The sequence below is a fragment of the Parasteatoda tepidariorum genome, chromosome 5 (assembly GCF_982258835.1).
Source record: "Parasteatoda tepidariorum strain Cologne lab strain chromosome 5, Ptep-v5.0, whole genome shotgun sequence".
NCBI lineage: Eukaryota > Metazoa > Arthropoda > Arachnida > Araneae > Theridiidae > Parasteatoda > Parasteatoda tepidariorum.
Genome location: NC_141759.1, coordinates 112,477,590 through 112,490,491, shown reverse-complemented (window position 1 = coordinate 112,490,491; position 12,902 = coordinate 112,477,590). Strand labels below are relative to the sequence as shown.

At 33.1% G+C, this 12,902-nt stretch overlaps 1 protein-coding gene across 2 annotated transcripts; it reads right to left on the bottom strand.

Moving 5' to 3' along the window:
• Nucleotides 1–1,501: 1,501 nt before the first annotated feature.
• On the bottom strand, nucleotides 1,502–12,362 carry LOC107449591 (N-acetylglucosamine transporter UNC93A). Of its 2 annotated transcripts, none has more exons than XM_016065171.4 (4): nucleotides 12,079–12,362; nucleotides 6,531–7,799; nucleotides 3,969–4,236; nucleotides 1,502–1,951 (listed from the first exon to the last, which is right to left on the bottom strand). In XM_016065171.4, exons 2-4 carry the CDS (start codon nucleotides 7,776–7,778, stop codon nucleotides 1,740–1,742), a joined length of 1,728 nt encoding a protein of 575 aa, XP_015920657.3. In that variant the 5' UTR covers nucleotides 7,779–7,799; nucleotides 12,079–12,362; the 3' UTR covers nucleotides 1,502–1,739. The 2 variants fall into 2 exon arrangements, with proteins under 2 accessions (XP_015920657.3, XP_087020949.1); XM_087164823.1 differs by lacking the exon at nucleotides 12,079–12,362 and adding an exon at nucleotides 11,178–11,464.
• Nucleotides 12,363–12,902: the final 540 nt, after the last annotated feature.

Genomic DNA, 12,902 nt, shown 5'->3' with positions numbered 1-12,902 from the left:
GTGAAGAAAAAAAGAAATATGATATGGTCTATTAATTTGCATCCTCATTCGCTCCTGTAAATTTTCTCTAGATTTCTCTCAATTTATTTATACAGTGTTTCAGTTAGAAAATGCAGCACTCTTTATTATTATGGCTTTCAATGTTGAAATTTCGTTTTTGAGATATAGTTTTATTCGCAAATGTTTCCTAAAAATCGAAGTAGAAATTGTTATTTAGTTTGTTGTCTTGAAGCTCTATTTGCTTCTGTAAATTTTAATTATCATATGGCTAAAACTTTCATAACTCATATTTTTTTGCCTTTGAAAATTTTTGTGCTTGAAGTTTTATTTTAGCTTAAAGCTTGTGATTTCTAAAAATGAAATTGTAATATGGTCTGTTGACTTGCAGTCTCATTTGTTCCTGTAAATGTTTTCTGTTATCTACTAAATTTTTTCCCTCAATTTATGTATTTTATTTGAGTTAGAAAGTGCGAATTGTATCACTTATTATTATAGCTTTCAATGTTGACATTTTTTTAATTTTTATTTTTATTCGCAAGTGTTTTCTTAAAATCAAAGTAGAAATTGTTATTTTTGTTGTCTTGCAGCAATATTTGCTTTTGTAAAATTTAATAATCATCTGTCTGGAACTTTTATAATTTTTTTTTCTCTCAAAAATTTTGTGTTGGAAGTATTATTGATTTTAATTTAAAGCTTATAATCCCTGAAGATAAAAGTGTAATATGGTTTTGTAACTTTCAGTCTCTTTTCCTCCGGTAAATTTTCTCCGTAATTACTTTTTCATTGTAATTTTGCTTCCAATTCACGTATTGTATTTGAACTAAATAATGCAAAGTGTGCAACTTCTTGTTATTATGCCTTTAAATGAAAATGAAATTTTGTTTTTTAATTATTTAACTTGCAAGTAATTTTTAAAAATGAAAGAGAAATTGTTATTCAATTGTCATTTTGCTTCTGTAGTTTTGTTTCTCTGCCATTCACGATTTTCGTGTTTGAAGTATTTACTGATTTTAATTTATAGCAAGTGGTCTCTGAACATGAAAAAGAAATTGCAATGTAATATTGCATTGTAATACGAAAATATTGCAGTTTCTCTATTTTGATGACTATAAGAATTCCCCATGTGTAAAATATTTCGCATATTTTGCAACAATTATCATGAAAATTTATATTAATTCATAAAACCTACTGGATTTTTTCCTGTCCGTGTCTGTAGTTATGTTGGAAAAACTTAACTTCATTGAAAAAAAAAATTCTTTATACTTCATACCCCCCAAAAAGTAAAGAAGTAATAAAAAATATGTCGGTTACATAAAAAGCTATAGAGCATATATTTGACGTACATCGTTTACATTTTATAATTATTAATAAAGGGTGGCGTCAGTTGCTATAGTTCCGTAAAGTTTTTAATCTATTGCTATCAAATTTTCTTTTATGTACAGTAAGCTCCTCCCCCCTTTTTTTTTTAAAAAAAATTATATAGTAAAAAGAATTTTAATGATTCCAGAAGAAAACAAGTTTTATTCTATAATTGTAACAGTATGAGGATCGTTTTAATTTTTTTCTCTCTTTACGAACCACATCCAAACATTCCTGGTTTGAATCAGTGAAAAACACTTTAATTATATGAAGTCGAACATATTTAGCAACAACGAAACGTAATTCGTCAGCGTAACAATGGTTCTTAGTGAGTCAAAAACCTTCTACAAGTGCAGATCATGTTAAGTAAGAAAAATAATTCATTCTTTAATTTTAGCTTTTGAAAACTTCTTTTCCACAATAAAGTAACCGATGTAACCAAGACTAGATATCGCTAATAATACATATATTTTGATGTAGGTACAAAAGTAATTGCTGTAGGCGAATGACAAACAGAAACCAAGAGCATACCACACATGAAAGGCAGCGAAAGCCGCTTCTTCTTCAGCTTTGAATAGGACGCCGTAAAAGGCTGCAAAAATTAAAAATTGTAGTTTAAATATCATATCGTTTAAATATCGTATCGTTTAAATATCATATCATTTCCAAAGAAAAACGACAATGGAGAAAAATTTGTTGTGTTCGTAAACAACGCGATTTATTTTTACCTACCTTCAAATGAGTTACAAAGCTGTAAAGGAGATGGTGCTGCTCATTGAGAGTTTTGCAGTCAGCAGCGCCATCAGTTGACAACTTTCGAAACTGGAAACTAGATGAGAACAAACTAACTTTAAATGTCATCGTAATGCCCATGATCGTACATGTCATCATACGACGCTAGGGGCGCTTCCCTTATTACAAATTGTTTCTACGTGTGCCTTTGAGAAGGTATTTTCATTTATCTAAATTATCTCATCTATTCCAACAGTTACAGTCGATAAGGCTCGGGGGATAGAGGGTCCGCCTTCCAATGGGGTGAACCGGGTTCGAATCCCAGCGATTGTGGGTCGATACGAGTTTCGCATCCAGCTTGCACCGACCAAAGTGCTGATGTGAAATATCCTCAGTGGTAGACGAATGATGGGTTAGAGTCCCCTTGCAGTCAGGCTAACCGTGGGAGGCTCTTGTGGTCTTCCTCTCCATGCAACGCAAATGCGGGTTAATTCCAACAAAAAGTCCTCCACGAAGGCAAATTTTTCCCAATACTTGATCCAGGAGTTCCCTTGTCTTCCAGATTAGGTTCAAAATTACAAGGCTACGGAGTTGAACATTAGTAGTAGTAAATCCAAAAATTGGATCGGCTGTTCAACGACGATTATAAAACAAAATAGTTATAGCCAGAAATCGCATTCAAATCGATGTTGTTGCTGTTGTTAATTTACGTCGCACTAGAGCTGCACAATGGGCTATTGGCGACGGTCTGGGAAACATCTCTGAAGATGATCCAAAGACAGGGCATCACATTCTTGAATCTCTGCAGAGGGGATGGCAACCCCGCTTCGGTAGCCCGACGATCTGCACGCGAAGTCGAGCACTTTACGGTTGAACAGTTTAACGAGGACCCATATCGCACACCCTCGGTCCCTACGCTGACTGATCAAATTTTTCACCCACCCGCTCACTGACCCCAGCCAGTGATGCTTGACTTCGGTGATCTGCTGGGAACCGTGTCTTAACGATCAGTTCACTGCGGGACTCAAATCGATGCAAAAATAATTGTTTTATACTAATTTAACGATTTGGCAAGCTTGCCAAATCAGTTGCCAAATCGTTAAATAACGAATTTAATTCTTAACAAATTTAATTTCTTACTAAAATCACTAGAATACTTAAAATTAAGATAACTTAGATGAATAAATTAATATACCTGTTTAGAAGTACACGAAGTTAATAATAGGGAAGCTTACGTACGATTGTAGTTCTTAGTCGTATAATTTGGTGGCGTACATTAAAAAAATTCCTCTTTTATTTTCGATTTTCGCCGTATATTTGATAATAATAAGCTGTTTTACTGTGTTTTTCACCCTAACCGTCAACAAACTTTTAATTCAGAACTCTAGATTTTGCTTGCCGTACGATAACTTTACATTTAACGAATACTTTTTGTTCTTACTCTTTCGCAACTACAATATAGTTTTTAACATCGTATAGATGAAATTCAAGATGAATGTGTTTTCCCTCTCCGTTAATTTCTCTCCAAATATCCCCACATGTAGGCTAATTTGTCCAAATGTTTGATTCAGGCCGGGATAGCCTGGTTGGTAGGGCACTGGACCCATGTTCGTGGGTTCGATCCCCGCCTGCCGAAGACTCTCCGTGTTGTAAATGGTGGCTGGTGCACGTTAAATCTGTCGAGTCGCAAAATCCTCCATGCTCCAATGACAAATCAATACCTCTGGGGGTACTGATCCAGGAGTTTCCTTGTCTTCTGGATTGGTACAAAAATGACAAGGCTACGGAGTTGAACATTAATAGTCATAAACCCAAAAATTGGGTCGGCTGTTCAAGGACGGTTATATATATATATATATATATAAAATAGAACTTACCACGAAGTTGTGACCAGATGATTCCAATGTATGCTCCCCACATTCCACCGAATACGAAGAAGACGTGTGTGTTGACAGAATTTGGCTCCCACAGAAGAAGCAGAGCGATAGACGCGACATTCAACAGAGCAGCCAATGAGAATACACACTCTCTCCCCACCACCTTCACCATCCACCCCGATGTGGATGCGAACAGCGCGCAGAACAATCCGTAGCAGATGGAAACAAGTGCCACGTGGTAAGTACCCCAAGCACACCCAATGTAAGCCTAAAGGAGAAAGAGAAAAAAAGAGAACTGATTAGTAAGGCTTGAATGGATGTGGTTTGTGGTATTTCGTAATGACATCCCTTCATATGAATATACCCTATTCTCTGCGCGAGTGGAAAGTCATGAATTTCGGTCTTGAACAAAATTTGTCATGATTTTAACTATTTTTTTTTCAAAAAAAATTCATGGAAATTTATGGACTTAGGTCGCCGAAAAATCCAATTTTTGAAATGGAATTTACTTCAATTTTACGGTGTTCCGAATATCTTAATTTGTAACAAAATCCCCTCTCAGAGTCATATTTTATTAAAATACATAATGTTTTTATCATGTTATATTTAAGAGTCATGGTGTTCTTTCAAAAAATGAAAGAAAAAACATCATTTCAAGAGCGAATTATTTTTTAAACTTCTGTGATTTTAGAATTTTTATTATTATAATTTTTTTTATTTCATCAATTTCAAATTCTAGCTGAAGCAAGACAGTCATTGGCTATTTTTTTTTTCAATTCCGAAATGAGAACAGAAAAATCAGGAGCATTTCGTTCTTTTCCGATGAACAAGAAAAATAGCTTTAGACTATAATTCTGCAGGAAAAAAAATTATTTGCTTCTGTATTTTTTTCGGCTATTTTATAACTCTTGAAACTATAACGGTTTCAACTCTTTCTTTACTCTGTTTTTAAAATATATATATATATGAAGATGCACAGTGTAACAGTTTTGGTTCTACCCATCATTTCAATGAATGTTATTATAATGCTTTTTTAAATTTAGAGTTATGTTTTTCTCGGAGAAAATAGTTACTTCGGTAAGTCAAGAAAAATTCTTGGAATTAGTCATGAAAAGTCATGAATTTGAAAATCTAAAATGTAGCAGATACCCTGTATGAATTTCCGAATGGAATTATAAAACATGACGAGGATTACAAATAGAAGTCACAAAGACATGATCCCAATCTATGTAACGTTAAATCTTTTTCTTCACATTTCAGTCTGAAGTTGTAATTGAATACTTCTATAAAATTCGATTTCTCAGGAGCCATTCAACTGATTGCGTTCAAATTTTGTATTTTGCCTAATAAATTTACATTCTTTAAAATGATGTAAGAAATGATATACCTAACAAATCAAAATTCTTCCGACTACTGTTAAACAAAATAATAAATATTTACTAACAGTTATTTTTTTGCATAGAATTACGTTTGAAAAACAAACGAATTTTAAAAGAGTGTGCAAAAAATTTTAGATTCTCTTAAATAATTATTAAGATAAAAGATTAATTATTAAGATAAAAGTAATAAATTATTAAGATAAAAATAAAATTAATATTAAGGGGGCCAAACAATCAGGACAATCTTTCCCAGCCTTTCCCCTGTATTTTGTGGGCCAAAAATTCAAATATGTCGAAAAAAATTTTTTTTTCAGAGAAAGTACATTTTTGTGTCTGATTTCGTTACTTAAAGTACTGCACTCATTAATCTGCATATTTGAGGTTACCCCCTCAAACCATTAAGATTGAGTCCAGAAAGTGGAGAACCAATTATTAGATCAAAAGTTATTCATGATGGATCTTTTTTTTTCTCACCGTGCATAACATTTCATTTGTTAATTTGTTACACTTAGATTAACCATGTAAATCTTATACTAGCTTATGCTAGTTACTTGAACATAATTTTAAAATAAATAAAAAAAATTTGTGAAAGCCAAAAGGCAATTCCAGGTTACCCACTGACAAAATAGTTACTGTCTAGTTTCTTTTTTGCCCTCCATATTTATGATATTTACCTGAATTAGTATTGAAAACGATCCAGTTTGAACGGTAGTTTAGAATTTCTGATCCTTAATTCGAACAATAAAAACAAAAATATCGTTCAAATGATGAAATTCTTTTTTATTCACAACTCAAAAAATATTTATGGGATCTCTCTGGTCCCATGTCTCAAAACTAAACTCATCAACTTAATGCACAACAAAATCAAATGTGAAAAAAAAAAGAATTCTAAAGAAATTATCAAACAGCAGCGGTCGCCATAGCAACGCATGCGCACTGTTTACTATTACTTTTGATTATTTTAGTTGAAAAGTGAGGAAACGTCATGAAATCTAAAGCAAGACCCATTTTGCAAATCGGTAAAAATTGCGAGAGCAATTTTTTTAGTACCTCAAACTCAAAATATTTCATTTTTGCTAACTTTTTGGAGTTTTTAAATTATATTCCGGAACATTTCTTTAATTTTTCTCTGTTCTGTGACCACCCTCTTCAAGTGTGGTCAATGTAATATACCATATCTTACCTTTGTAAACTCTCCCGTGTAAAAACCTTGTACTTGTCCAATGTAAAAAGATGATGGAATAAGTAATATCAAATCAGTGCGTTTAGCCAGTTTATAGGTAGCCATTAAAAATTTCAAATTGAATGGCTCCGCCTCCGTTTTAGATTCCAAAGGGTCCACGAACAAAGCAACAACCAAGACAGCAACTATCGCCAGAGAAACACAGACACTCGACAACAGGTTTCTTGTGTCGGTCGACACTTCTTCTACGTTGTCTATGAAGCACGTAGATTTTCCATTGCAGTAACGAGCACCACAACCGCAACTTGTGGTGCTATTTAAATAGTTACGAGGCAGTTCCCCAGTGCTGAGAATTAAATAGGACAACAAATTACCGGACAAATGGCAAACGAGGTAAGACATGCCATGTATACCAAACACGCGAGCCGTGATGGTTTCGACTTTTCTTACCACCAAGTTATGGGTCTCTCCGTGAACAACTGATTTCTTTTTCAACGATTCTTCAAAATGGCGGCTCTCTAATGGCGAATCGAAATCGATCGATTTTCTTTTAGTAGACTTACTGGCCTCTGGAATAGCAACGACAGAAACATCGGTTAAATATTTTTCAATAAAGTTCACTTTCCTCTCGTCGCTGTCCAATGAATATTTTTTACCTTTCAGACGCTCATCGTTTGAGATTTTAAAATCCGGCATAGAGTAACGAGGAAACAGGATGTTGTTCGTACCTTGCACCATCACATCAAAGTAACTACCCATTTTCGAACGACTAATGGTAAAAATGCTGTGGAACTTTTCCGATACACAAAGTTCGGCGTACATGACAGATACGTCGTTTAAATAAGTGGCTTGGGCACCCCACAACAGGGCAGCGCCTAGACCAATCAAAATGGAGGCCGGTACCTCAACATCCCAATGAGGATAAAAGTTTGCCGCAATATACGGAACATAAGCCATCATAGAAAACATATAAGTCCGTTTGCTTCCAAATTTCTTGATAACGTACTTTGGTAACAGGAGTGCCGATATGCTAAATGCGCCATACATGATGGCTTGGCTGGCCACACCGATCCCCTGTTCTTTGTTCATGGTACTTTGTAGCATGGTAGGCCCATCATAGGCGGTGAAGAGAGTAAATACACCAGTGCATACCGCTGCTATGTTTTTTACGATGCGCTTCTTGCTCATGGCATGTGTGGTTTCCTCCCGGTGCGTCGTCACCCCTTTTTCGTTGTTTTGGTCATTCATTACCGAATTCCTTGTAATTACCTATAAAAGATATACAATTTAAGATACTTAAAAAAAAATTGCATCTGCACCACTAATATACAGCCCCTGGCCAAATTATTAGACGCACTATAAGATTCTATGTAAAATATTAATTATCACGTGATACTTTTATTTATTTATTTATTTTTTAATAACAGCAGGCACTTAACTTTCGTTCTTCGCCCTAGAGGATACCGGAAGTGTTACTCATTTAACGTTACCCAGTGGGCACCTGTGAACCTAAGTCACAGAGGCGAGCAACATTACCCACGCCACACTGACATAGATACCCGTTCATAGGGTGGGCCACATTCACACATCAGAAGACAATGATTATGTATATGATAATTATTTTCAGTACTGTTCTAAATATATATTTTTTGTTGAAAATTATGTGAAAACCTACTTGACACTAAAGTTACCAACACTTAATATATATCTATTTCTACCATAGAATTTCAAATGTCGGGGCATTAGAATGAAACAAAATTATATTATTATAACTAAACGTTATAATTAAATATTATTATAGTAAAAAAAAATTGTATATTGCCCATTTTTATGTATTACAAATACAAAGAATAAGAATTTTTAATTCATTGCTACAAGCATTTTTTATATATATGCAAGGTGTTGTGCATTTTCCGCAAACATATTTCGTCTAATTATTATTTATTATTTCCATAATTCTTATAATTATAATTCATATAATTATTCCTATAGTTAATATTATTTCTTTCTAAGAACTTGCGCTATCTCAATTGTTTCGACATTTTTTTCGGTAAGAACTAACAGAGTTAGTTAGAAATGAAGTAAAGCTATCAAAATAAAACATAAGCTACTTACCAAAATGTTTAGTTTTTATCACTTTTTCTGACTCAAAAATACCAATCTAAAATGTTTGGTACTTTCTTGAAATTTGAATTCTGATTGAAATCACTACGCAACAGTCTTTGCAGAAACTCATCGAATGCAATACGCATTACATTGTCATTTCTGAACCTTATAAAGCAATAAATTGTCCTCCCGGTTAAATGACCGGTTGTGGTAGGTATGCGACAGATATTATTCGAAACAAACAAAATACAAAAAATAATAGAATATTAACTGTATATAATTGTAAGTGATGAAGTCAAATGCGGTAAGATTTTCATTTCGAAAGAGTTCTTAAATGGTCATTTGATCGGTTATGGTATCTTTAGTGTTAAAAGCAGTTACCAACGCTTAAGCGAGGAGGATTGATATCGAGGCAGATTTCAATCGTTCAACTTCAATTTCACATAAACATCTCTTTTATTCGCTATCAAGTCATCAAATTTTGTTAAAGTTGTTTGTACAGGGTGCGTAGCCAAATCTTTCAATCAAAAATAAGCACTTTTTAAAATCTTTTCAAGCACTTTACAAAAATTTTCAAGCACTCAAAAAACTCATATTCAATCAATGACATTATTGAAAAACAAAAACTTTTTATAAACAGTTTTAGCGTTAAAAACCCCCCAAAAAGAAACGGACGTAAATCAAAACAATCAGTACTTCCCCACATCCCCGAGTGAATTCAACTTGACCCTGAACTCAGAACAAAAGTACCCTTACCCCCTACGTCAAAAAAGTGTTAGAAGTAATGTAAAATAAATAAGAATAAAATTAAATTAAAAAGAGAAACATTTCATAAGGATCTGATATTCTCTATCCGAATTGGAGCACTCGGGTTTCGGTTTTAAGTGTGCGCGCATGCGCAAGTCATAACGTGGGTACGACATCGCTAAGTCCTATGTCGACAATAGTCGTATCCTATGTCGTGGGTACGACATAAGACATGAAGTCCTCGTGAATGATTACGTAGCAAACACCCCATTTTTCGTGAAATGCATGGGATCCACCAGATATCACTGAAGAAAAAAAAATTACTTGTGGAAAAAAAAGCACTTTTTAAAAACACCAGCGAAATCCCCAAAAAAGCACCTTTAAGTACTTTTTACAAACGCTACGCACCCTGTTGTACATATAATTGGGATCTCTAGTACGTAAGCGAACTGTCTAATTAATTAACATATTTAAGAATCATTTGTGAGTCTTTGCAGTCGAAAATCCGATCAAAAGTTATTAAGAGTGTTCTATTCAGAGTACAGTTAGTTACTAAATGATAGAACAATGCAAAACAAAATTCAAAAGATGACAAACTCTGAACATCTGTTCGTTGGATCCTAATCAAAGTTACACCTATTTAACGGTCATTCAAACAGAAATTATAACTGAGCACGTTCAGAAGTTATTAAAAACAAAGTTATTTAGAAATAAAAAGTTATTAGGATCAGATCAGCATGGTCCGACTTAGCCTAATTGGGGCAAAAACTTCTTTTGCAGTCCCCTTTGCTTCGCCACTTCAGTAATGAAGAACCGGACTTTATGGAGGTATTTAAATTTTTCACCTCATTATAAATATTTAACAACAAAATTGACTAGAACCTAAAATAGCTATAAAGTCCTTCCCATCGTCCGTTCTGTCCATTTTATTGATTTTCTGTCAATTCTATGTCCATCATGTCGAATGCAGTTTTCTTGATTGTTAATTTCGTCATCTAACAGCGAAAAATTCATATAATTACTGACATGAGGACGAAATTCAGCTAAATTTTCGCAATTACGATAGCTCAATTAAGTCAATGAAAAACCCGTATTTTTGTAAACACGTCATGTTTTTGGGTATGTAAAAATTCAGGTTTTTTTATTGACCAAATGTGTCCATCGTCAATGCGAAAATTTAGTTGAATTCCACAATAGAAAACCATGGATTTACGAAATCTAGGTTTTTTGCGTTCGTGCGATAGATTAATGAAGAAGCTGACATAAAACTTATGAGTTTTACACTGTACTGATATTTTGTTTAAAAAAAGTTCAATAAAGAAGGAAACGTAAAATAAGCTTTCTATTCGATTTGGGGGGCCCTCTTATGTGGATCCCCGGGGAAACTGCCCCGTATGCCCCTGCCTTAGTCAGGCTCTGCAGATCAGATCAACAGTGACTCAATGATACTAAAAGAAAACACAAATATTTTTAATTCTAAATAGAAAAAACTTCTTTGAAAAAAATGCGCTAAAAATCAGCAGAAATTTCAGAAAAAAGTAGCAATAAAGAAAAAGAAAATGAAGGAAATAAAAATGAAAATATGACCACCGAAGCCGACGTCTTCAGGGGGTACCGGCCCCGGTAGCCATAAAAACAAAACCATTTCTAATTGAGGGAGAGGCAAATGCTTAAATCGACTCCCTCAGTACTCCGATGGTTTTGCATAGAAGTTCAGGAAAAAAAAACATGCAATATAAATAACAAATTAAGAAAAGAAACTCAAACAAAATCATCAGAAAAATAAAAACTCACATATTCACAGGTCAGACATCAATTTCTCAAGCAAGTCGAATGAAAAGAAAAAACTAAAACCTAAAGAAAACAACGCCCTCTATTACAATGCGCAAATGAAGAAAAAAAGTAAAAAATGTCAAGAGAAAGAAATACGTAATAAATTAATAGAATGCTTAACTGGGGCTGCTCAGTTAAGACATGAATTGCGCCCTGTTAAAAGAAAAAAAGTATAAAAACCTAGAATTCTTCAATCATTTTTTTAATTAAAAAATTAACATTACAAAAATTAAAAGGAAAATCATTATTACTCAAATTATTTAAAAAACAATTCACAGCTTCCTGAAAACTTTCAACATTATTGCAAATACTTTTGATTCTTACCAATTGTGAAAAAACTAAATTTTTAAATATTTTATTACACAAATTAGAATTAAAGTTGCAGAAAAAAATAACTTTAAATTTAAAAGCTTTTCTTTTATCAAAGACACCAATTTTAATAAAGCTGTTAACAATATCAATTTTAAAATCTAAATATTCAACATTAAAACAATCCTCATTAGTTTTCTTCAAGACTAAATTTCCAGGATAAATACTTATAATTATCACAATTGAACAAAATCAAATCATCAATATATCTAAAAGCATTAAATTCATTATGCTCATGAAATTTAGCTTCAAAAAAATATTGCTAAAAAAACTTTTATGTGACTCAATGATCTTAGTCAAAATTGTCTAGAAATTTAAAGTTATTCGCCAAAAACGTGGAAGTCTGATCATCCGATCAAAAACTAGTCGGTAAAAAAAAGAGTGCAACTCCGATCATTAAATCAAAAGTTATTCAAAGCGATATTTTTTTCTAGTTTCTTTAGATAATAAATAAAATAGTTAAAAAGCACTAACATAATGCACAATGACTTACCCGATATTTATGTGCTATAGGTGAGCAGAATTATTAAACTTTTTGCATATCGGTGTTTTGCGTGACAATTTCTTTTATACGAAAACCTTGATATGGACAATGTATTACACTTTTTAGATAATTATGATCGTAAAATAATACGCGATGGCTAATGCTGTTTTGTCTGCATTATCTTATTTTTATCATTCCATTACCTTTTTTATGGTCATTCATTTCAATGCATTTTGCTTTTTATAGGCTTTGTTTTTTGATAAAATGACGTAGATTTTAAGAATATTCACCTTCATGGCTAAAGCGTGATTTTTTAATTCAAGCAAAATAAAGCAAAAATAGTCGTAAAAATTCCGAAACAGTTAAAAACATTGTAAAACTTTTCATTTCGCACTTCCTATGCTATGAAGGAGGAAAAAAAAGAAGAAAAAAAAACAGCGACAAATTAGACATGGAGAGTCAGTCACCTTATCAACCAGCAACTGATTTAAAGCGGTCAAAAAAATTCTTTTAAATGTATTTTCAATAAAATATACAGTCTGCGTTCCTCAGAACGAGCCCCATTGCTAAGCGTATTGTATTGATTAGTAAAATAATAAAAAATAGAGAATTAATCAGTACATATTCTTGAAAGTTTAGTACTTTAGATATTAAATAATTGTATAGCATAGCGACTCAATAATGTGAGATGCAGGATTCAAAACCATCTTTCTGAACCCTTGAAAGAGGCTTGCGTCATTCCCTTGCTTTTTAACATTGCTTTGGAGAAGTGTATCCGAGATAGTGGATGGGACCGAAGAGGCACTCTCTGGAATAGGTCACTTCCAAGTTTT